We start from the raw sequence: 27,084 nt of genomic DNA on the forward strand, positions 1-27,084 counted from the left end.
AAAATAAGCCTGTCATCTTGATGACGTTTTACTTGTATTTGATGAAACTCACACATCGGCTAGGAAGGATTAATATCAGAGGAGCCTCAGCAGCGTTGTTTGACCTCCCCAAGTCATGCTTCCTTCCACATGCTCTTTCTCTTGAATCAATATTTCTGTTAAGTCTCATAAAATGAACACATAATAGTGAATGAAGAGCTCAATAACTGCAGTGAAAGAAAGTATTTGCTCTGAGCTGCAACAGTATTAAACTTCTGCAAATCCAGTCATTGTTGTTCTTTTATCCACAGCTTTTAAAAAAAGCAGATTGTTGAATTAAGCTGTGTAAAAATAACTTGCTATGTTAATCTTTAGAAACTTCTCCCTCAATGTCGTGAAGAGAGATCAGCTAAAAAAAAAATGAACTCACATAGAAGGTCCAGGTGCAGGAGTAATGGTCTGGTACTGTGAGACATCAGCTTGTTCCTTCTCCTGTTTTACAGGAATGTGGCCAAACTGTCCGCCTTCAAATGAATAAGTAAGGAGACCACAGCTGCACTTGTTGCAAATGTATAAATCCAGGGAATAAGTGAGAGGGCAGGTTTCTAGTATCTGCCTGTCAACAGAATAGATATTTCAGATTCCACAATAAATCGTCTATTTTTGCTCTTTTTTGTAACTTTGAGCTCAGTTCTGTGAAGTAATCCATTCATTGTTTCTGCTTACTATGTCCGTTTAGCTACAGAGCTTACTCATTGTATTCAGCTGTTCCATGTGGCATTTCCTTTATAGACTAAACATAAAAGAAGATTGTAGTCATTCGACCCTAAAACTGATTGGAAGTGCAATGGACACCTAAACCAGTGATTTTCTGTTGGTAGCATTATAAAAGTTATTGTCCTTCTTATAAGCAGAGTCCTTGTAGTCCTTTACCAAAATAAATACATATCTATTCTAAATAAGAAGTAGATGCCCATCTTTTTATTTTTATGGGATTTAAAGGTCCTTGTCTGGTGCATATTTCGAGATTGGTTACTTCTGGCACCACAAAGACCTTCATGATGTTTGTTTGAATGCATTGCCTTCAACTTGTGAGATGAGTTCTTAGACTTGGATAACTTTTATTGTCATTTTGTATACAAAGAGCGTATTTTGATTTGTACAGCTTTCATAACATTTCTATTCTATAAAGAGCAGCAGTGATTCAAATGTAAACAGTGTGGAGGAAAAACAAGTTGCACAAAAACGTATTGATATGGAAGTTTAGAGCATTAAATATGTATAGTGCAAATATGCAGTGTTTTGGATTGGTGTTATCAGTGTGATACAGACTCTGTGAAATGATCAAGAGTTTTCACAACAGTTCAGCTGTCTGATGGCGGTCGAGAAGAGGCTGTTTTGGAATCTGTTGGACCTGCATCGAATGCTGCAAAGCCTCCTCCGAGAGGGAAGCAGAGAGAACAGTCCATGGTGGGCGTATGAGGGGTCATTGATGTTGTTACGGGCTCGGTACACAGCGCTGGGATGAAATGTCTGTAATGGATGGAAGAGTAGCCCTGATTATTTTCTCTGCTGTTCTCACCACTCTTCTAGTTCTAAGAGTGTATTTTCATAAGTTCATATCTTGCATGCAGTCTATATTCTCAGAATATCTTTAACTGGATATCCAGCTGTTTGCATCAAAGTGCAGCCATGACAGGTGCATCACAGAATCGGAAATCATAGTGTTTATCTATTTCTTAAAGATACAACAATTATATAGAAAACATATTTTTTGGGATCCTTTCATCCTTGCTGTTACACAACGCCCTCCACCATCCTCTGTAAGAGTAAGCATTTAGCCATAAAATTTATATATCAAGTAAAATAATTTAGATCAGTTAGATTTAATCTTACTGGTCTTTTTTTTTTTTTTTTTACAAGCTTGAATGAATGACTGTTATAAAATACAACATGATTGCAGGCCTCCGTACATGCAATGATACATTCACTGATGGTGCAATGACAGTTTTGATTCTGTTATATGTTGCTCTACCCAAATGCACTATGGATCTGCCTTTTCGTCCCATGCCTTTTTTAAAAGTTTAAGCTGATGTTACATTTAGGGCCTGATCTTCAAAGATTTCAAATAAGAGGTGCTAAACTGCAGATATGCATACCGGTTTGTTTCCCCCCATTAAAATGAGCTGATTGCATGCTATACTGGCAATCTAAGAGTGGACGTAAAAAAAAAAAAAAAAGATCAGGTTCAAAGCTATGGAGAAGGAGGTGAGAATAATAATCATAAAAAAAATGTTAGCAATACAAAATATATTTGTAATGCACCTCATTTCCTATCTTAAAGTGCTGCAAAAGCGTGAAAAATATCAAACATAACCATGCTTGGCTTAAGGTTAGAATTTATTAGATAAAGAGTAAAAAAAGTCCCTATTGCAAAGTGATGAGCACAAAGATCTGCTCTGTGTGTACAAACACATTTGCACCTGAATTATGTGAGTCAAAAAGTCCTTTTAAACTTCCGGCTGAGTTTATTCAAATTATGAATAACTTGTTACAACTAAAGGGAAATGAAACCTAACTCATACTATTCAAGTTTCCTTAGACAGCTGTAGGTGTTGGTGGCTGCAAGTAGGATGTCCTGTAGAGGTCAGTATTACAGCAATTTTTCAGGAACCTCTGACCGAAAACACTGCGATGAAAATGCTTTTTGCACGACAGTCTGTTGAAGATAAAACTCAAGTTGTCGATGATGTCCTTTCTCTTTTCAAAGTCATCTTTAGGGGAGTTCCTGATTCTAGTCATCCCTAGAAAACAACCAGCCTTCTTTAAAAGATAATTGGACATTTTTTATCATATCTGTGAAGATTCACAGTTATCCAGGTCATCGTCAAGCTTGAAAAAGTTCAGTTAAGGGAAATTAGAAGACGTTTCGCCTCTCATCCAAGGGGCTTCGTCAGTTCGAACTAGTGGTGGGGAGCCCTGAAGAAGTCTCTTGGATGAGAGGCGAAACTTCTTCTAAAAAATTTCACGTCCAGTTGCCTACACTAAACCATTTCAAGATACATTTTTATCAAGTTAGTTGCTGTTGCCCAAACAGATCATAGCAGAAAAGATCATTCATTTTATAGAAAATATGCAACGTCTTCCTGCAAACTTAACCTCTTGGAATCCTGATCTTCCTTAAGTAGTCTGGGCTGCTTTGACACTGCCAGAAGACATTTTCAGTCTAGTTTGTTGTCCAAGTGAAGGCTGATATTTATACTCCTCATCCACATATGCTAACTTACAGTATATAGAGTAAAATGTAGAAAAGCAAATTGCTCTTTGAATAATAAACTGTCCTTTTCATATGCTTTTTTTGTATGACATTCAAAGGGTGAGCAAACACATTGTAGCAATAAAGTCTATGCTTCTTCCAGAAACTCTTGAGTTTTTAACCAGAACTTTGATGACAAAGTGGTGTGAAGTAGGGGCCAGCAGACAAGCCTCATTGATGCAGATCCAGGCGGATGATGACACGGTCATGATGCAATGGGGAATGAGGAGGAGGGGAAGACAAGAGGTTCAGGCAAATAGAGTGATTGGTGAGGGGAGTATTCATTTAGGAAGACAAACAGCTTCATTTAAAGTTAGCCAAGCACAGAGACACCCTGCAAACTGCAAATGGGTTGAAATTTGCATCTTTTCACTGATGGGGATCCAACTTTTATCCTCACTCTCTTGGTCTCCCATCTGAGATAATGGATTATCTAGGGTGCAGAGTGAGAGAGCCTTCTGTCTTTGATTTACTTTTAAACACATTTTCCATCTGCTTTTTTTTCCAAAGTAATTCTTTTCACTCCTGATCTGCTGCTGATATTGTAACGGCCTTATTTATCTACAGTATATAAGGAGCATTTGCTGTTTTGTGTCATTCCTTGAGAGCGTGCACACAGAGATCGTAGTCATTTCACGACTATTACACTGTAGAAATGACAAACTCTGTACCATTACATTTGATTCCTACTTATCTTTCACCATTACAATCTGCCGATGGTTTTTACAGCTGAGAATGAAATTAAAGTTTCGAGCTTGGCAAACAGATCATAAAGATTGTCTGCTTAACAGTTCCAGTAGTAGATATGATTTCTCAGCAGCATTCCATACATTGGTACTAAGCACAAAGAACATTAGTGAGGGAAATATGGGGCAAAGCGGGTCTGTCATCATTTCTCTGAGAAATTTAAGTCCTCTATTTTGATCATTTGATTTTCTCAGTTAATGTCATCAAAGGGTATATATTATATATATTTTAACACCTCATTCAAAGTGTAATAAAATTTTTTTCAGAATCATATTAAAACTGTGCCATGTAAGTTTTGGCCAAAGTTTTAACGTCTTTACTCCCACCAGTTTGCCGGCACTCTGTTTTGTATATTTAGATCAAACACATCAGTACGCTTGAAAATAATCATTTAAACTTTTACCAATTTTTGACAATTTTTGACATGTCATACATCTTAGTTAATTTTATTAGAACCAAGAGCAACACAGCACATTAATAAAGATAGCAGCATGTTAAATCAAAACTAAAGCTTTGACTTTCTACATTTGAAGCGTTCCTGAGGCCGTATTATAAATCCAGTCTTAGATTTTTTATATTCCATTTGTCGGTAAGGGTCCACAGATAAAAAGTAATCCAGCATATTCGTAATAAAAAACATTCCATTGATGAGAAAATCGCCACATAAAGTCAGTTTTTTACCATCAGAAAACTTTGATCTTCTTAGCTAATGTTAACCGTCTTGCTAATTACCCTGGTTTCAACAAACATTTCATGTCAATGTTGGGTATGTTTGTTTTCCTCACCTCCCAGCCTACAAAACAACATTGTTGTGAAAAAAAAGATTTGCTGAGTATTTATGGTTATATTAATTATATGGATCCCCATTATTTATCATAAGCTTGACAACTACTCTTCTTGGTGTTTTACAATGCACTTATATAACATCATTACATTTGCATGTCCAAAAAATGGAAATAAATACATTGGAAATGAATTAAGACAGAAAACCAGTTCTAAAATATATTTGGAAAATAAATTTACTTTAAAGTGTTCAAGTTCTTTTTTACAGCTGCCAGAAACTGGCATATTCTATATATATATATATATATATATATATATATATATATATATATATATATATATATATATATATATATATATATATATATATATATATATATATATATATATAATAAAGAAAAACTTTATATTTCATTGATAAGCCTATTCCATGAGATATCGTGGATGATACTGTGATGAACTCACTTCTTGTTTAAAGCAGTTCACAGGGAAATATTTTTTGTTTAAGCTATTTTGAAATCTGTCTTTCTCTGTTTTGATGGCTGAAGAAAGCCTCCTTTATGGTCTATAATCTGGATAAAGGGAGGCACTCACCCTGCAGCTGAGTTGACTGTGAAATTTATTGCGGCTTAGGTCCTATCTGCAGTTTAGGTCAACAAAGAGAAGAAAAGGGAAGGACCAGATTAATGACCAGTTGTACCTCCACCACCCCAAGCAATACTTGTCATCTAGGGTCAGATTGCTTCGCATTTGAATTTCAATTAAACGCCCCTCACTTTGACATGGCTTATCTTTACTGACTTTATAAGCTGGACTGTCTTTAGTCTTTTTGTATTTCTGAATAATACATATTTGTACATTTTTGTCGCAATCCACAAGCCAGACTGTGACAGCGACACAGTTCACATACGCTCCCCCCTCCCACTATACCATCACCAAGGGGCTGGAGCAGCCACCGTCCTGGAGCCAGAAGGCTTCCATCAATCAAAAAAAGAAAGACTGCACCTTCCATCTGCCGATGGCTCCTTTGCAGCCTTTAAGATTGCTTGTCTCCTTTAAAAAACATTGCATTCAAGTGTAATTCATTTATTTATCTAACTCTTTTGATATTGATGCCTAATGGCTCTATAATCTGATGATACTTCTAATGAGCTGGAATTATGCTACTAGTATCACCCCTTTCAAAGTGATATCAGTGCTTATATGATGACCACTTCATACAATTAAAATGTAGAAAGTGGTATGTGGTAAAACTTTTAAGGTTAAAAAAAAGAACATTTCACACACAATCCATTGTTACACGGTGTTGTGCCTAACACTACAACATCCATACAACAGCTTCAACTAAATTGTCTGTTGTTGCTATTTAAGAGGACTTGTGAATCTACATTGACAGAAAAAGGATATTTTTTATTCTCCTTGACATCTTTGCGACTTTGCCTCTCATCTTCTTGTCAAGGTGTTTGAGTGCTTGTTTTACATGTATAGAATGAAAACCAGCAGAAGTTGTGTACAATGTGTGTCTACAACGAACATTGGGGGTAAAAACGGAAACTAAATAATCTTTTAAAGGTCAGCATGGAGCTAACCTCTCTCTAAATTTAGTTAGGTGAAGTTGTTGGTTCATAAAATACATTTGTATAGGTTTTCTATGTTTTGATTATGTCTAGAAGAGTTCATTGCTGCCTGACTCCTGGAACTATTTTGTATTAACCTCTAATCACAGTAGCTCGGAGAACCATTACAGAGAAAAACCAAGTAGTCCTTTAACCCAACATTTGTCAGTAAGGCATTATCTCAAACACTGAAGAAGATCAGAAATGAAGGATCATAATGGTCTTTTTCACACTACGGTCATATTATGTGGATTTTGTGTTATTACCTTTGATATTTAATTTTAATTTTTAAAGTCAAGTTCATGTATACAAGGCATTTAAGATTCTTTTTTGGTCCAAAAAAGGATATTTTAAGTACAAATGTGCATTTACTATGTTTCAGTAAATGTCTGTAAAATGTAGTTTTACAAAGAGGAGGACATTGCTGGGTTGGTGTCAGTAAGCATGACACTGATGTCAATAATCTGACTGTTCAGTGTCCCTGCAGAGTAACAGCCTGGTGGAAGAAACTGTCTCTGTGGTGGCTCCTGCTTTGTAAATAGCACTCTGTAGTAGTGTCACCTGAAGGTCACAGTCTAAACAGATTTCGGCCAGGGTTTGTGGCGTCTGCTGAGATGCTAGTTGCTGTTTTCCTTACCTAAGACATGTACAGGTCCTGGGTGGAGGGATGGTCAGCCCTGATGATCCTCTCTGCAGACCGGATAGTTAGTTTTAGTTGTAGATGAGCCAAACTATGCAGAGATGGACTAACACAGAACAGACTGTGTTATGGCATTGTTGAATATAACCAGCAGCTCCTATAGAATGCTCTACTTTCTTGCTGTTGGGAGTCTCCGCTTGGTAGTTCTTGGAATAAGAAGAGAACAATAGATGTTTTTTAAGCGGCTGAAGGATGGTAAGGTTGGATTATCTTGAGATGTCCTCTATCATTTCCACAGTGATTCTGACTCCCCTGGCAGACTGTGAATTGAACACTTAGAGAACATTCTAATTCAGAGTAATCATGGCGTCATTATGGCGTTTTGCTGCACATTCATTGTATTTTTACTCCTTTCACATCTCTTGCTGCCGTTGCTTTTCACAATCTTTTCAGTTAGGATCATCTCAGCCTGGAGCAGATGAGAGAATCTTGGCAGGTGATTCAATGAATGCTGGTCATTGCGCTGTCTTTATAAAGTTTTTGTTTTCTTTTTCCAGGCACCCCTCCAGCCACAGGGACAGGTACACTGATCATTCATCTGGAAGACTACAATGACAATGCTCCGTTTGTGGTGCCATCTGTAGCACAGGTGTGTGAAGATGCTAATGATTTGAATGTAGCCATCGTTGGAGGTCGGGACAAGGACCTGCCGCCAAACGCAGCACCATATAAGATAGAACTGGGAAAACAACCAGGCCTGGATAAAATATGGAGGGTCACCAGACTCAACTGTGAGTATTAACCATTAAAACTATAATGATAAAATAAACACATCAAGTATTTATTATAGAATTTACTGAAACTTAAATGTGAACCCCAACCCCCAATTACCTTAATATTAGATAGAATTTCTTTTAAACTGTATGACCAGGGTCAAATGTTTTTTTTTGGCTTTTTACCAGAAGTTTCTCACAATAGTTTTGTGTAATTCTGGCCCAATCGTTCTGACATATGCATGTTTGGCCCAAGTGCAAAAAAATATTACTTAGATCAAAGAGCATATTTTCAATAAAGTGAAGTGTTTAAATGCAACTGCTGGAGTCTCAAATAATTTATTTGGATTCGAAAACTTTCTTCTATGATTGAAAAATTTTTTATTGAAGTGTTTTTTAATTGATTTGTTGTTTGTTTGAACAACTTCCTTTTTGATTGAACGATAAAGACATAAACGTCCTACCCATTATATTGTCCAATCAAAAACCAACGTTACTTAAATTTAAAAAGTTGCTTTAAACAAAACAAACTTCAAGTATATATCAAAGAAAAACATTTCAATCAAAGAAAAGCAGTGTTCAAATTTATTTTTTATCAGTCTCAACTATATTTTTGCATTCAAATACCTTTTTTCTTTGATTGAAAAGGTTTTTTTTTTTCATTGAAGTGACAGCGTTGTTAATTGAAAACATATTTTTTAATTTGAAGCTACATTTTTTAAAATTTAATAATAAAGACGAAAATCTACCTTCATACTAACAGAACAAAAATTATTAAATCAAAACATTTGTTAAGCAATATAACATCACAAGGATTAAAGGACTAAGTAACAAGAACATGATAAACAATCAGATTAACAATAAAACAGCAAATAACGGAAAGTCTGGCTTTTTTTATTGTTTTCTCTGTAGTTTTAAGCTTTCTGGAAGACTTAAAAAAGGAAAGGAAGTTTTCCAGAGTATAGGAACTGCAGCTAGAATGCTCTATTTCTTCGGGTCTCAAGTCCACAGAGAGTTGCTGATCTTCTAAAAGCCATAGCAGAATATCTATGGCAGAATATATATATAGAAGCTTAGAAAGATAAGGACATGCCAGATCCTTTTGAATATATAAAAACCCAGAAAATGTTTTAAGAGGTGGAGGAAAAAGTTAGGTTTTTTTTTTTTTTCCTCACACCCTTTCAGCTCTTCTCACTAAGTTTCTCTCCAGCTGACATTTTGACTGTGATGACTGCAGCAAATTATAGACATTTTGCAGCTGATCTGGGGGGTTTGTCCATTTGTAAGACCCATTTGTGTCTAAAGTTTGGGTTCCTGGATAGTCCCCTGAAACATTGCTTTAATGTTGATATATAATATCATATAATGTTCTTCATAGTTATTCAATTCAAAATCACCTTATTATTTCCAAAGGAAAATTAATGTTGCAGTAATTTATAGATTTTTTTTAACCAGTTGTTGTAGGTGTTGATAGCTGTAGGCAGGAAGGCTCTTTGTATCTGTCTGTCTTTCACCGGTTCTGGAGAAGCCTCTGACTGAAGACACTTTGCTGTTGTCTTCTTAAGAGGATGCTGTAACTTTTCTACAATCGTCTTCACTTTATGAAGAATTCTTCTTTTTTTTTCGGGAAATAATCTCCAGAGGTTCTGGATGAGTTCCTAGAAGAGAGCCAGGCTTCTTTTTAAGCTTGGTGAGCTCTTTTAAGTAATTTACTATGACGCTGTTACTCTAGCAGATGATGGAGGAAGAGAGCCCACTCTGCAAAGCAGAATTAAACCAGTACCTGGTTTAATAAAGATATGTCTCATTTTGCTGCAAATACAGAAGGCCCTAAGCTTCCCCAGGAAGTACAGTCTGCTCTGTTCCTTTTTATACATGGCTTCAAAGTTGCGTCTCCTATCTAGTTTGATCGTCCAGGTGAACAGCAAGGTATTCATACTCCTCCAACTCCTCCTCTTCTTCTTCCATTATGTTAATAGTTTTTTTAATGCTTTTTTGGTACTATATACAGTTTTGTAATATTGTCTGTTGTAGTTTTATCTTTAATGGCTTTTTGCGTTAACACTTTGTACTCTACATAAGCTACTGGAACCATAATTTCCCTGGAGGAGTAATCCCAAGTAAATAAATAAAGTTGATTCTAGGTCTAAGTCTAAGTCTATAGGTTTCAACTTGATCCTGTTTCTTCTGAAATCTTAATTCATCTCCCTTCTGATGATGTTTTCCACAGTGCTCTATTTTGTAAGTGCAACAGTATATCATGAAGTAAAACCAAGCAAAAACACCATGAAGCTCCCACCACTGTACTCGAGAGGCAGAAACAAGACAAGGTATTTGGAAAACTATGGAACTTAAAACTAGCTTCTTCCACTGAACCAAAAACAGGAACACGGTGGGCTCAGCAGACAAGAGCCAGGACGTGTTCGGAAAACACCAAGACAAGACTAACAATCCTCTCTAAGCACAGAAAAAGCACATGAACTGTGGAAATCAGCCATGATCTCCAACTCAAGTGTACAAATAAACAGTCAATGATCTAGCCCCGATAGCTGGGCTGAGCCGTATATAAAGCAGCAGGAGCAGATGGAGGAATTATAATTAGTAACCAGGATGGGTTAAGCAGTTGAGTGAAGTGAGCAATTAGGTCAGCTGTCAGGACAGCGAACATGACAGAATATTTTTTACTCTATTGTATCTCTGCTTCTGTCTCCTTGAACCCCAGTCGGCCTCGGCAGATGGCCGCTCACACTGAGCCTGGTTCTGCTGGAGGTTTCTTCCTGTTAAAAGGGAGTTTTTCCTCTCCACTGTCGCTACAAGCATGCTTAGTGTGGGGGATTGTATTTGAGTCAATGAGTCAATGCAATCAACTGGTTTTCCTTAGATAGAAAACTTTGTATCAATTTGACTGTATGATCTGGTTGAACTGTAAAGTGCCTTGAGATGACATGTGTTGTGAATTTGGCGCTATATAAATAAACTGAATTGAATTGAATTGAATTGAATATCTGTTTTTAAATTTATAACCCACTGGTTACTTTTAATTTGTCTTTCTTTTCTATTTCACTACTGTTCTTCTCAGCAAGAGCCCCGTAAAACAGAGGTGTCCAACAAATCCCCTCAGGGAGAGCAAAGCTAAACACAAATTAGCACAGAAGATGCAAGTGTTGCAGATAACATTCATGCTTCAGCTCATCAGACCACATTTCATTTTTTAAGAGTCCTTACAGATTACAAAGCAGAGCCAGCTTAAGTACAAATGTTCATACAAATTGCATGAAGAAGGTGACAAGAAAAATGACGCATTGAGGGGAGTAGAAATGAAAGAAATTAAATCAGAGTGGCATGAGTGAAAGCAGTGTCTGTGTGTGTTTGAGTGACAGAGCCCAGCTAAAACCTCCTCAGAGGTATTTGCTGTGACTGACAGAGGAGAGAGAGCTACAGACAGTCTACAGTGCTAGAGGAGACGGATAGGGCCAGCTGAGAAAGAGCCCGGTTTTAGTGATATGGACTCCTCTGTGCTCATCTCAGCAGGCTCTGCATCCGTTTTGTGTAGATCAGTGGGATCCGGTTGTTATGCGCCTCAGCAGTGTCTCTGTTTTTGACTTTGCTGAGAAACATTAAGTAAATTCTATTAAAATCAGTCTTTTAAAAAAAAATTATTTGTTGCATGTGATAGGATGAGTTTTCTTTCCATTGTCATCAGTGTAGCTCATGGGCATGAGATGAACCAAGCTTGCATAATGTGTTGGTTTGCAGTTATTAAAATAATCCTCTATTGTTTTTTACTTGTTTCAGCGGCAATGGGAAAAAATCACAACAGGAGACACAACTTTTGCTCATTTATTGAAAAACAGAATTTCCAGATGAAACAAAATGTGCAACTAAGAATGATAAGGCCAAAAATATACAAATATGTTCCATCCAACAGGGACAAAGAATATGGTCAATACATAAAATGAAAACCATAAAGCTTTTCACAGGGCTCATCTGCAGAATCCTGAAATTTTAGGATGTTATTGATATAATTTAGCTCTGCCTTGAACAGCATCCTTCCTGACAAAATGAGCCTGAAGCTCCACAACCTGCCTCTCTCAGCAACTCTTTGCTCCCATTGGATGATCAGAAGGGTTACACACATCTGCCCTGCTGATCATCAGCACCGAAATACCACAGGGTTATGGTTTGGGCCCTGCTCTGCTATCCACCCTATAAACATAGCTGTAAAGTTTCCAGATAACACTGCAATGTTGGATCTCATATCTATCAATGATAAAAAAAACAACAACACAACAGAGAAGATGTCCATTATCTGAAAAAGTGGATCTCTTTATCAAATAGTGCACTTACCTGTTGGTGTTAGACTGAACACCAGCGAGACTAAGGAGGTAATAGTAGAAAAAAGGAAGTTCAGGAGGATTGAACAAGCTCCTCTCTCCAAACATTTGGAGGTGGTGGACAATGTGGACAGCAAAACAATTCTGTGTACTCATATCTTCTCTTCCTCTTTGAATACCCCTCACCTGGTAAAGAAGGCCCAACAACGGCTCCTCTCTCTCAGAAAGCTGAAAAACACATTTAAATCTTTACTCAAATGCTCGGAAACTTTTAAAGTACCACTACTGAAAGCATCCTGCTTCTCATTGTGGCTTTGTGGTATGGGAGTCTCACAGCACAGGTGAGCATGGACATGCCCAGAGGTGGAGCAGAGACATTGAATAAAGAGAATTTCATTAAAAACCAGTAGACTCACAAACAGTTTCTTACCAAAACAGTGATGGTAATCATCCCACAGCAAGCAGACACTAAACATCCCTGCTGAATATAAAATAAACCATGGGTCCATTTCACTGGCTTGTGTTCCAGTGAAAGTTGGACTATCTGCAAAAACTACATGCCACATTTCATGTACATATATTCTGTTATTTTTACATTTTTGATTATCTTCTCTAAGGATGTTCATTTTTTTTCAATAAGTTTATTTATATATAATAAATAAACTTATTGAATATTTTATGTGCATTTTGAGCCAGATACTGGCTCAACTAATGACCCATTCTTATTTTGACCTGAACTAAATGTACTTCAATTCTTTTGTTTTACATGTGCATAAAACAAATTACTCCAATGTGCTTGAACATTTACTGAATTTACTTTTATTTACATTTACTTTTAATATTGCTTAGTATGTGATAAAACTGCTGGCAGACAGATATGGTGCCCAGACAACCCTTCAAAAAGATACCGGTTGGATTCAAGCTTCCTACCTAACTTGTTTATATGTGATTGGGTGAGGCGCTTAACCTTTGTTTCCTCCTGAATTGGTAATCTGTGCTAATTTACTTTAAAACAGTTCTGATCTCTGAAGCTACTGTTTGGTTTCTCTTATTTGATGCAGCAGTATAAAGAAAGCATCTAAACCAACAAATATCATTTTCTGTCTCCCAAAATACTCCAGAAACCAGGAGGCTGATAAATTAAATCAGCTCTTTTTTATACTTAAATTAGTGTAGCAATTATGTTGGTGCAGAAGGGAACAAAACGAATTGTACCATGCCGGATGCAGAGATAAAACATGACCTTTAGAATCATTTAAGCTCAAAATAAAAACCTTTCTTTTTCTATTCTCACCAACAAGCACAGAAAATTTTTCAAACCCACTAAACTCTTAAGTGAATTTTCCGGTCTATCAGCAACAGGGTCAACAAGGCCTCACTGATGCCTACAGGAAATGAAAGCTAACAGAAACTGCTGTAGGTCAGATTACCAATCAGGTTAATGCTCGTCCTGAGAGACCTATAACTGATCTCAGTAAATTCTACAATCAGTGGAATGTTCAGGACAAACCTTTAAACCATGGGACCCCACTGCACAGCTTCCAGGATTTTAAGGATCTGCTACTTATTGAAGAAATAAGCATCCCTTTGCTTTAGTACCAGATACTAAAGTAAAGGAATCATAGCTTTACTTTGATGATGTGTTTTCAAATATGTAAAACGTAGATAAAAAGCAAAACAAAATCTCCATCTCTGTGCAGTGGCTCTGACCGTTTCCACCAAAATAGTCCAACAATGTTTGTAGGTGTTCTTTAATATTTCATCATCCTCCAAATCATTAAAAAAAACTAGCATGCTGTTCATCAGAGCTGTTACACTCATGCCAAAAAGCCTGGACCAGCTACTGTTTATTTGGGATTGACAGATAGTTTAGACCGCTAAAATTACTCTTGTTCTTGTTTAAAATTTTTAGATGTTTTATTTCACCAAAGGACATCTGCAGCTCTCTGCTTTCATAGTTCAGTTGTTTTGTTATGCTTAGTTCATGGTTTTGATTAAATCTAATATATTCTGCTAATGCAGACTTTTTTTCTTTGAATACCAAATGACATATTTATCCTGATTTAATAAAATCCTGAAAATGTCCTCCACTCTACACTGTGCAGCTTTGTATATTTTGTCTCATTACAGCTTGATGTAAACTGGCTTCACTGCTTTCTGCCAAAACCATAAACTCACTTAAAGTATGATGCAACAGAATGTAACCATCCCATGCAACTAAAGTGGCACCAATTTTTGTCACTTGAGTGTTAAGTAAAGTCTAAAATGGTAGGAACTTCAGGCTAACACACACACACAGTCCTGTTTTGTAGAAAAGATACTGTAATAATGCGTTGCAAATGAACAAGACAAGCAAAACAGACAGTTGCCATCAGCAGAACTTATTTTCCTTTCTTGTGTTTTTTGCAGCCACACACTCCCAAATCATGCTCCTGCAAAGTTTGAAGAAAGCCAACTACCAGCTCCCACTGCTCATCACTGACTCAGGGGTGCCACCTTTGTCCAACAGCACAGAGGTTAAAGTTCAGGTGTGCATCTGTACAAAGACCAAGAGATACTGCAGCTCTGCCCACTCCCACCGCACTAGCCTTGTTGTGCTGCTTGCAACACTCCTGCTCGTCCCACTCTGTAAGTACCATAAAACTACACCCACCCAGCTACATCCAGCTTAAGCTGTTTGTCATTTTAGAATTATCTACTGTCCAGATTTATAATATGGGTGAAAAATTAGGACACCCAGATAATGAGCTGTTTCAAAAGAGATTTTGACATCCAATCTGTTTTTTTATTTCCCTCCTACAAAACACATATGTGCAGTGTCTTTCCAACAGGACAGGAATGCAGATATCTAAAATGGCAGAATCTAGTTTTTTTAGTCAAATCTTATAAGACTTCATCTTGTACTTGATTGGAGCTGTTTGAGGTAGGACTAGTGTGGGGTTTCGTAATATATCCCTCACCATGGTAAGTAGGTTTTTTAATGACTGGCAGATTTTTAAAGGTCTTTTCTTCAGCTTTATTTATGCAGAATAGGCAGCATTAAGAGTGATATGAAATGGCCAACTGTCCAAATCTGCACACATCAACTTAATTGTAGTTTTCATTCCGTGGCAAAAAGCATCATTTATAAGAAACACATCACCGACCTTTGGCTGCTGGCATTCAATATTTGCGTGGATGTATGCAAAAACTATGCTTTGTTTATTTCTGCTTTTGATATAGCATCCAAGGCACACCTCCAGAAATCAGCCTTGTACTTACTTCAAATATCTTATTTAGGCCAAGCAATAGCATGAATAATTCATTCTCCTTCATGCACAACAAATTTTCATTTTTCAACTTCAAGAACCCCTAGTCTCTTTTCTCTTATCTAGACATCTTCTACCACAGTTTTTGGTCTGATTGCCTCTTTAATCTTTCCCCTTTGTAATATCAGCTCATTCAATTTTTCACATAGAAGGAAACGTCCAAGCTCAGCCTTTAACTTTCCTTTGTTTGGACTCAGAATTTCTGATTCTAATCACAAGTAAGACCCGTTAATTCATCCTCAGATCATCCTTCCATATTGATCAGACTCTCTCCCTTTCTACTTTTTCTCCCTTTGGTCCAAATGGCATTTGTGCATATTGAAAAACTATACTTTGAACACATTTTCTGAATCGTTTCCTTAAACTGCTCTATGACAAAGTGATGATTCACTGAATGAAATGATTCAGTGGATTTGATGATGCGAACTCAGCGGCTATATAAGTACTCTGTGCCTGTTATATCATTAGCCATGGTTTGAGTGTGAGATGATGCTATACAGAAGTCAAGCAGAGATATTAAGAACTTTAAGGTAAAAATGCAGAAAGTTTGTCACCACTGTGTATGTGCCAGCAGGGTCCAAATCTTTGGGAGGACATTTTCTTTATGGGTAGCCGGCCCTTACCCAGAGTGGTGGATCCCCTTTTTAGGGACATGTTAGGGGGGATGTCAGATATGGGTACTGGTTGGCATCACTCCCTCTTGACCTCTCAGGGATTGGCGAGAACCAGCTCCCCAGAGGTCCCCACATTGAGTTCGGGGTGTCTAGGTGTCTCCCCAGCGTCTTGCTGCCATCAGTTGGTGCTTACCTCGAGCCACCCAAGTGGGCTTGACAGACTCCCGCTAGTACGTCTGTCTCGTAACAATTATCGAGTTGGACCAATGACATGCTAGCAGTGTTTTTTGGGGTGGGACAAGTAGGAAGGACGACAGTAAGAAGTGCCTTTACGGGGCATTAAAAATATGGCTAGGTTGACTAGGTTTTAGCTAAAATAGCGAAAACTGCTCGTGTAAAAAAAGGAGCAAAGAGAAGCACTTGGTGCATTAGTAGATGGGAAAGATGTCTGTGCTTTTCCTCTGACAGGATTTGAAAAAACTTTGATTTATCAGCTTACTCCGCTAGTTGTGAAAATGCTTAAGAAGCTGCAGACGAATCGTATTGTGTACTTATCAACTCAGTTCTACACATATAAATGTGGCAACTGCCAGATTAGGTTCCTTGACCAGGTCTTCATTACTGGGGTTGGCAGGGTTGCAGGGATGGGGTACTTGGTACCCTACATGTGTCAAACTCACATGCTCACATACACCAGTTCAACACAGAGATCATTGTTTCTAAACATACACTCATCCACATCTATGCACCAGCAGGGCACTATAGGTTTTGCCTTCTTTGATGCATGATGGGATTTGGATCCAATGAAGATAATGCAGTTAGGATACTGTCTTGATGTATTCTTTTTAAAAAGCAAACCTGCCCTGACTTATGTGGACAACAATTTGTTATTTACTGTATTCTTGATGCAACACAATTGGACATTTAAAAAAAGGAAAAATAAATTCAGAAAGTTCCCTAGCTGAAGCAGCGGTGTGCATCTCATACTTTTCTTCTCAGAAGCCTGTCCTTATTCATGGTTTCCAGGGTACAGTCTCCACTAGGAAGCATTATAATTGGCAGACATGCTAGGATGACTAAAGAGGAGTCATCTTTACAGGTGTTTGTTGTTCTGCACATAAATAGAATTCATAGGTCCAAAGTGGTATTTGTTCCCCAAATACCAACCTCGCCTTCCTGCAGCCATGAATACTTCGTTTCAGTCAGACTCGAGCAGCAGAATCAAGAGCAAGGTGTTAGCAGAACTGGAGGCAGCAGGTTACAGAACAGCAGAAAATAGCAGTGTGTGTCTCCCCGCTGGGAATGCTGTTGTTACTGCTGGGCAGCAGAAGTTCTTATGATTCGGACACTGGACAGCTGCACACACACACACACACACACACACATACCGCAGGCACCAAGAGAGATGATTTCTGTTCAAGCTCATTTCAGAGACCTCTGCCGGGGGAGAGATAGAGGGGTCTGATCGGTGCACTGTATAGTCAGATAGTCTGACAGGGTAAGAGAGGATTTCCTTTCAATTCCCTTATCTCCCAGCTGAACTTTGACCCTGCAGTAGAGAGATGAAGCAAAGAGAAATGGAAAGACCCTGGGGGAAAGTATTGGTTAAAGAAACGACACAACAAACGAGTAAAGATGAACTTCACGGTTTTATATTTGTCGGCTAAGCTATGTTTATTCTGCATTCTTGAGCAGTAGTGTATTTCTTCTAGTTCATTTTCATCCTCTTTGCAGTCCTTTGTACAGTCACAGCAATATAACAAAACAAATATGGTCTATTTTGCTTTATTCAACAGGGATATTGCTGAATGCATTTTTTGCAGAATTTTTATTCTTATTCACAGGAATTGTTAAAAAAAAAAGTAAAACCAAAGTGATTACTTTAAGCATTAACTTCATCTGATCTGGAAGCTGTGTTATGAAGAAAAATGTGTTTCTTATTGAGGTGACTTCAGGTTGGAATGTTTAGCATCACAGAGATGGTTCACAGCTCTACATACAAAGTCCATCACAATGGTAACTTGGGTTTCCTGTTTAGAGATCAAGCCCCCTATAAGGTGTGCAACCAGTCAATGCACTGAGAAACAGAAAAAAAGGGACAGTGTCTCGACAGCGCAGTCCTTTTTTTTTCTTCCTATTTACCAACTTTTATATTTAAATCTCTGAGAGGTGGCTCAACAGAAAGAATCCCGGTGAAGCTAAAACTGAGACTGATTACTGTCTGGAACTGTTTGACACTAAACATGAGGAACCAACATTGTCGGCTGATTACAACGTCTAGCTCTGAAAAGATATGCTCATCTTTTATTAGTATTTACTGAATGCTGAGCACAACAATCTCTCCAAACCACTCACTACTCTGTCTTTTAAAAAATGTTAACAACCGTAGGACAGGTCTGAAATTTAGCTTCAGCCCTCAGAGTTTAATCCTTTATTTTGTTTTTAAGTAAATGTGACTATTCAATCAACGTTAGATATTTGATAAATACCAGTTCAAATAAGATTTTATCTTATCTTTCTATTAAGGCCATGTTTTATTTTTCTGCCATTTTTTATGAACCATATGAAAATTAGATTAAAGGAGAAGAAACCCAAATAAAACACAGACAAATTCGAAATTACAGAATAGTTTGGGTGAATATAAAAAAGATTTACCAACGTGTGTTCTGAAAGTTGTCTATGTTGGTGGCCCCAGGCCAGCAGGGGCTGCTGAGCACTCCTCAGGATTGTTTTTACTTCAAACTTTAAAAGGATCTTCCGTGTTTGGTTTAGCTGAACTGGTTAAATTAAACCCTGTTTGTTTAATTAGGTTATGGTGCAGTTCTGGTATTGATATTAGAAGCTTCTGGCTCTAAAAGCCCTCTGAAAATCATACGTTTCATTACAATATTTACTGTTATAATTCAGCATATACGGCACATTACAAGAACATTTAAAAAATGGTTTGAACTTTAGTTTTCCTTTACAACAATCAGGTATTTAGCTTCTGATGACACAAACAGAAGTTATTCATGTCAAAACAGATCCAGTAATCCCATTGAACCTATATGAACAGTATCTTTTGAAAGTGGTTTACTGAGAAACCATAATCTCCCCAAAGAGCAGAATTTCAAGACAGTGGAAGCAGCTCTACCTCTGCTACCCATCATGCTTTGTTTCACTTTATCTGCTTCATTTCTAAAGCTGCAGGAAGAAAAGCAGCATTAAGCTCCTACATATTCAAGAAAACGATGTTCCTGAACCAAAAGGCCAAAGCATTAAGATTTGCAATATTTTCAAATGTTTTTCAACACAATGTTCTAGATTTAAAGTAATATTAAATATGTTTTATATGCTTTTAAGTGGCAAGCATAAAAAAATAAAATGTGTTTAAAATTACAATCACAGAGCTGTTTAATTTTGTTGCAGCCTTTTTATGTTGCACCAGATTTAAACTTTGATTTTTGGATTCTTTTCTCTATTACTTTCCTCTTCCTATCATGGTGACTTATGGAAAAGCTTTACGGATTAAGAAAAATTATTTAAAACAGCAATATATTTATTCACTATAGGAAATAATTTGAGCTAAATAAGTTCTCTAAATATTCTTTCAATATAAAATTTGTTTTTATAACACAGCAACAGCTGACCAAAGTGCCTATGCTAACAACAACCATCTTAAAATAACAAATGGAGTAAAAATGTAAAAAGAGTCAATAGATACAGTTTGGGTTTCGATTCATATGTTCAATTTAGACATTTTGTTGTGATTTATTTTTGTGAATGTTGAACAGATCTAAACAGGATAGAGCGTTTAAATTTTTTTAAAGTGAGAGTTACATTTTAAAATCATAGCGATGATTGATATGAATCCACGGAGGATTTTTTTGTGTCTGTGTTGTGAGGTCATTATTTATTCTCCTAATGCAGAAGAAAATAGAGTAAATAAAATGGTAATTCCTTGGGTGGGGGTTAGTTTAGTACATGTTTGTTAAAAATGATATTAGATATCCCATTTTATCTAAAAGCAGTTAGATGTTTTCTCTTGTTTTCTTCAAAATGCTTCAAGTTGTCTAACTATGTGACAAGAAAAAAAGATATTGGCAAAGTGCACCACATTCACTTGTTCTGTTCATGAATGGCATAAGATTAAAGGAAACCTTAATCCCCAGCTGATAGATCAAGGGTTATGCCGTTGAAAAAATAGAACATGAATACAGTCAGTGGAAAAGAACAGCATAAAGAAAACGGCTCAATTTTCTCATCAGTTGCTGAATTTATATTTGTGCATGTTGTAAAATTCTAAATGATAAGTGGGCTCTGACAGATTTAACTGTATCGTTGATACCACCAACATCAATGGGTCATACTTTTCATCTAAAACCTCCGCACTTGTTCCACTGAATCCCACAGCAGCTCTTATCTTAGCAGCTGCCAGAAAAAGGACCTCCCAAATGGATCTCTGGCCTCGCTCCAAGCCAAAAGTTATGTTCCTTTTGGATTGCTTCTCAAAGTGTTGAATTATGTATGTAACCTGTAAAATAAAATGAAAAAGTAGAGAGTGTGTCTGTGTGTGGAAAGTGCAAACATGTAGTGTATCTTCTAATGCTCTGGGGACCTTTGCAGGATTGGCAGATATTGCTCAAGACTTCACAGGGGTCTGTTTATAATCCTCTCCAGGGTGAGATATTCTTTTGAGATTATTGAGCCATTTTTTCTGACAAACATCCCTTAGACTAAATGTTTTAAGACAATGCAAAAAAAAAAAAAAAAAACAGCTCTGAAAGGAAGATTTAATATTTTCATATAATGATTGTTTAACAGAAACAGATTTCTTCACCTACATCCTGATCCCATGTAAAAAGTTATCACTCCCTTTGAAATAATTAATTATGGTTGTGCTTTGGTGGTGCAGTGGTTATCGCACCCAACCCATGTATGGAGGCCTCAGTCCTTGGGCACGGGTGACCTGGGTTCATGTCTCTTCCCCTCTCTCATACCCCCTTTCCTGTCAGCCTACTAAAAACGAGCTGTAAAAACTCCCCCAAAAAATTACATTTTCTGTAAATCAATTTAATTTCACTAGCTTCACCGACACCTTATGGCTACCAGAACCTGCCTGGCGACACAAAGTAGACCAACAATTTTCAGAAAGAAACATGTCTATCCAGATTTCAGCTCAAAGGTAAAAAAAATTGTGCAGAGAACCACACTGCCCCTATTCCTGTACATACAGTATGAACATATAATCTCCTGTAATTTAAGTATCTTCAGCCTGCATCGCTGCTAACACTTGGCTGAAGCTGTCAGGTGGTTAATACAGACTTTTAGGAATATAGGTCACTGTCTAAATTCACTACTGTTTAAATCATAACAAATGCAACTCCATTTCAATCTACGCTCCACAGAAAACAACTTCTGTTTAATTTAAATAGTCTTCTGGTTTGAAATAGGTCCAAAGCTCCAGGGTCACAGCTTTCACATTCATATTGCTGCAGATTATAAATACAGAAGATGGTTTCTTTGTTTAATTTTAATCTTTACAATGAAAAAATGTAAAAAAAAATTGAGGGCAAAGTGAAAACAGCAAGAAAATACTATAAAACAAAACAAATAGCATCCAATTCAGATGCCTTTAATTTACCTCCCTCCTCCTAGGGATTTAAATGCTATAACATTCCTCCTGATCTGCTTTGCCCTGACAGCCACTTTCATTTTCCCCCTCCAGCTCAACACTAATCCCCTCCCAGTTAGAGAGAGAGGGAGAAGGTTTCGGGGCTTATTTACTCTTGTAAAAAAATTAGTTTTTCACAGCTTTGGCTGAAAAGATCTTAAGCCAGAGTGATGTTCACGAAGGAAGTCTTTTTCTGCCTCCAGTGAAGGTGTTGCTATCTTCAAAAGAAGATGTGAAAGATCGTCCTGAGATAAAAGGCTAAACCCACTGATCTACTACAACACTCATTTATTAATGTTTCCTTTAACTTACACCTCTGCCTGGTTGGAATTTTTACATTATTGCATTTCTTAAAAATGTAGCCTTGGCCACAACCTATTCTGACCTTTCTAGGTGAAAATTCATTCTCCAGGGCTTTATAAATTCTTCAAGCATATTAATACACTCCATCAAACTTCAGCTACTTGTGTTACTTATGTAACACGAATGTCTTGGAGCTACATATCTATTTCTTACAGATAAATATCTTGATTAACTCTTTATATCATCTCTCCATAAGTGAAAATACATGCACAGAAAAACACTGCAAAAAAAGCAATGCTTTAATCACATAAAATGGAGAGCAAAAAATTGCATATGCACTGTTATAACAGAACCTGCTGCAAAAACATAAATGATGCTATCAAACATGCTAGGGAAAAAATGCTTCAAATGCCAGTATAGACTGCATCTTAAGTAAAGCTGAAATCAACCCAGACTACAGAAGTGCTGCAAAGCACTAGGGTAGAAGATCACTGATGTCTGCTTCTGTCTCCTTGAACCCCAGTCAGCCTCTGGAAATGGACGCTTACACTGATTCTGGTTCTGCTGGAAGTTTTTTTGCTGTTAAACTGGAGTTTTTCCTCTCCACTGTTGCTACAAGCATGTTTAGTGAAATGGATTGCCTTTGAGTCAAAGAGTCGATGCAATCAACTGGTTTTCCTTAGATAGCAAACTTTAAATCAATTTGACTATATGATCTGGTTAATTGTAAAGTGCCTTGAGATGACATGTGTTCTGAATTGGTGCTATATAAATACTAATATAAATACTAATATAAATATAAACTGAATTGAATTAAATCACCAACGCATACTGTATGGGACTTTGATGCTAAGTAAAGGCTGGATACTCAGAGAGATTAAGTGTTTAAAAAAGATTCACACATAAAATGTTGTTTTTATTCTTCACTCCAAATGTCCACTGGGTGGGAATCCCCTTCATCTTTTTTGCAAAGGGTCTATAGACATTATTACATAATGATGTCTATGGTTTGGTACCATATAAGTTGACAATTTTCTGCTTATAGTAGTATGGCACAGATCTCTTACACATAGCTAGTTTGCAGTGTTTCTTGTCTTTGTTTTTTTCTTGCTTGTAGCTTTTCCTTGCATGTATTTTGTATGTTTGTGTTAGCATAATTCATATATGAAAACAGTATCAGTATGCTGAATTGATATGGTCCTCTGAGGGACTGGGGATGGGCCGAGGGTTTGTATTGAGCATCAAGGATAAGCACGGGAGACTGAAAGAGATTAGAAACTTATTAAAAATAGACAGATGGAGGGATTATTGTTGTTGGCAGAAAGGAACAAAGTACACCTCACCTCAAGGTTTCCGTATTGGAAATTATGGACCATTTTTATTGTCAGCAGTACTTGTTGTTTTAGTGTAGGATACAGTGTTGTAATAATATGACAGGAGATGATAAATCTGCTTGGGGAAATATGTCCTGGACAGTGTTGCGCTTTATCCTTTGCATTTTTCATATGTATTCATAAATATATTTCATAAGGTTTCACTCAGACTAGGACTTGCAGAATAAAACGGGAAAAAAGAAAGAATAAAGTAAAAGTAAGTAAAGAATATAAAGTGTGAAAGGACTGTCAGCATTAAACATATAAAGCCATTCAAATGTGATCAGATGTCCTGAACTTGTTCATATCTGTAAACATCAAACTTGCCACAGATTCCGTGTTGAGTTTCATTCATGCCTGAACTTTAACTAGGCCTTTCTAACACGAAAGGATCTTTTCCCCTGATCCATTAAGATGCCAGCTCTTTGTTTATGGTTGTTGTCCTGCTGCCCAGGGTTGTGTGTTAGGATTATCAACTCCACTCTGCTTAGGTTGCTTACTGAAGACAATCAATCCCACAGCATAGCACGTTAAAGATACAAGAACAAACACATAAAATAGACTTTGATGCAATACGATAGGATAGTTTGAAAGAATCAGCTCTGGAAGCAAATCTGACTGTAGGTAAAATGCTGATCCACTGTTCAGCGACAGTTTAATGACAACCAGCGACATAAACTATATCCTGAGTTGGAATCTAGTAAGATTCCAAGCCAGAAGCATCTAATGAGGAGACCAGAGTGACCAGGAAGAAGATAAAGTTTGATAAACAAATATATAAAGTTCAAAAGAATATTTTATTGTGCGTGTTAACCCAATACACCCCTAGCCTCGTGAGACCATCCTGATCTCGCGAGCTTTCAAGATTTCACTCGCTAATCAGTCTGGAGACTCTCTGTTGAAGAAAATTTGGAGCCGTTCACCAAACGAACGTCCAATCAGCGTTGGCTTTGAGGCGGGTTGAGGTGTGACGCAACGAGAAGTGCGACAGTTCAGTCTAAAGAACATGGCGGCTTCAGCCGATGAAACTACCGTTAGTGTGGCTATCGAGCAAGTTTTATCGGAATTACAGAGTATTTCTTCACTGAAACAAGAGCAAAACACTGCTCTGGAGGCTTTTCTCAGAGGAAAAGATGTTTTTGCTCTTCTCCCGACTGGTTTCGGCAAGAGTAGCCTGGCTGTTAGTACGTCATATGCTTCGTTGATCTGATTGGTTTATTTGGCCCGTCTATCACTAACATAGGCCAATCAGCTAATCAGTATTTTTGCCCTTCCCAAAATTACTTCAACCGGAGGTTTCCAGATGGATATGCGGAGCAAATCCATCTGGCGGAGCAAATCCATCTGGCGGAGTCAGGTTAATACACCCCGACAATACACTATACCTGACTTCCATAGAGTGAGCTTAAGTAAAACATGCTAATAGACCCTTTATGAGACAAAGATTCAACAGGAGTTGAGTTCACTTATGGCTGGATGATATGGATAAAAAGCATATCATGATATAAGTTTACATATTGATCTTTATTGAAACTTTTTACACTTTGCAAAACAAGTAACAGGAGGGGAAAGGCTGAATTTAACTTAAAGGCATTTATTTTAAATTTAACCTTTGGCTTTACCTAATTAAAAATAGCATAATGTAACAGTCAATAACTGTCAAATAAAGTTCAGTTAAATGTAACATGCAAAGCATTTAGCAAATAATTACACAAACAAAATGCCATTTTCATATGTTACATATTACATGCCAGCACCAAACAGCAGTAACTACTCCAAATAACTCAATAAACACTTAACATGGTTTACTGATAATAAAACTTCCTCCTTGCTACCGGCAGATGAGGATGGCTTGATGGTACACTACTGCAGCAGATGACATTGGTTCGGTGCTAAAAGAAGTTTGTTGCGTTGCCTGATTTGTTCAGCACAGCAACCAGGCATAGATTGCAGATCTGACTCTTGTCAGACTTTAAATATCAGAAATAATGCCACACTGGTGACAATACCCCTCCTCTTTTCTGCTGGCAAGCACATTCCTTAAACTATCCACTGTAGTTTTCAAACAATAAGGCAGATTTGAGAGCAGGAGCTCGCGACTTTGCATGTGGTTGCTACTTAGCCGAGCAGTGGGAGCTGAGATGCTCTCCTCTAAACTAGATTCCCCAGAATACCTCAGCTGGCTCTGCATTTCCTGTTTCCAGAGCTTTTAATTAATAATTATTTTACATTTTTTTGTTATTGATCATGTTCATATCCTGATATATACTTTATCATTTTATTGTCCAGCCCAAAGTTAACTACAACACAGAACCACATATACCTCATGTAGTTGGAAAAAATTATTCAACTATTCACCCTAGTTAAATAAATAGAGATCGATGGATTTCGCTCAGTCGGCTTTTTATTCATAATATCTTTCCAAAAAGAGAACAGTTCATCATACAGCCCTTATGGCACAGCATTTAGCCCTGTTCAATGGAAAGTAGAAGAGTCGAAACAAATTACAGACACTTTGATTAACAGTAACATGTTATGAATAAACCTTGAGAAAGAATCTGGTTTGTTATGGGAAGAAGCTTTATCTGGTCTACAAACATCCTCATGCAGAGAAATGTGTGGCCTTGCAGGTGAAACAGAGGGAGTGAAAATTTTTATAGTGAGTAAATAAGATAAATTAATGTATGAAATAAGAGAAATCTAAATTTTCGCCTCACTATCAAAATTTTTTTAATAATCTCAAACTAAATTACTTCTTTGTAAATTTAGTTTTAATATGTTTTTGGTATTCTAATAGCAAGAAGTACAAAACAGGTTTTTAATAACAAGCATTGCTTTTGTGTGAATTGTTTTGTCAGCCGTAATGTTTCAAAAAACTTGTGAGAGCAGGACACAGTTCATGAATAGTTTTCACAGTTTTCTTACTGCAGATGCTAAACCAGACTAGTTTCTAACATATCCACATACACTGCAATGGCATTATATATTTTATCATCTACCAGCCGATGACATGGTGAAATGACAGTTCACACACAGCGTACTGGCTGCAAAGCTGCTGTCATCAGCTTCCTGTCGCTTTCTGTTTATTCTGAGGGGGCAAGGTGCTAATGATGCAAAGGGCTGTGCAGGCACTCACCCCCTTTCCCATAACTTTAACACATGCAGAATACACTGAATAGCAAATCTACAATAACAAGTCTAAGAATGATTTTAGGCACATCGAAAAACATGAGGAAATGCTGCAAAAGAAAATTTCCTTTCAAATCTAATTTATTTTCCTTTGGGATTTAATTGCCCGTTCTTCAGAAGAAAGATTTGGGACTTGTTTTTTGTTCTTTTTTTTTTATTTAAATGTGACAAAAAAACTATTTTTATGAATAAAATTAAGTTTAAACATTAATAAAGGGAGGTCAGTGGATCTGTAGTATCTGGATGGTTAAATTAGAGGAGGCTACCTTACAGTCCTGCATAGGCCCTCATCCAAGCATGAAACTGCTCTGTCCACCATGATGGCAAATTGATAAAAACGTGACTGAGCCATGCATGAAACTGCAACACTCTAGGACTCTCCACATGCTGATGTTGATACCATGAGTTCAATTTCATTTACGCTTCAGTCATGATTCATTCATTCAGCTGAAATCA

At 37.1% G+C, this 27,084-nt stretch overlaps 1 protein-coding gene across 1 annotated transcript in view; it reads left to right on the top strand.

Moving 5' to 3' along the window:
• cdh13 (cadherin 13, H-cadherin (heart)) overlaps positions 1–27,084 on the top strand; it is a 496,790-nt gene that overhangs the window by 463,846 nt on the left and 5,860 nt on the right. Inside the window, exons 13-14 of the mRNA XM_038293940.1 lie at positions 7,639–7,872; positions 14,598–14,816. Coding sequence (XP_038149868.1) covers positions 7,639–7,872; positions 14,598–14,816 — 453 coding nt within the window. The remainder of the gene's footprint in view (positions 1–7,638; positions 7,873–14,597; positions 14,817–27,084) is intronic.

Source organism: Cyprinodon tularosa, unplaced genomic scaffold (genome assembly GCF_016077235.1).
Source record: "Cyprinodon tularosa strain WSP-4 unplaced genomic scaffold, ASM1607723v1 ctg332, whole genome shotgun sequence".
NCBI classification, from domain to species: Eukaryota; Metazoa; Chordata; class Actinopteri; order Cyprinodontiformes; family Cyprinodontidae; genus Cyprinodon; species Cyprinodon tularosa.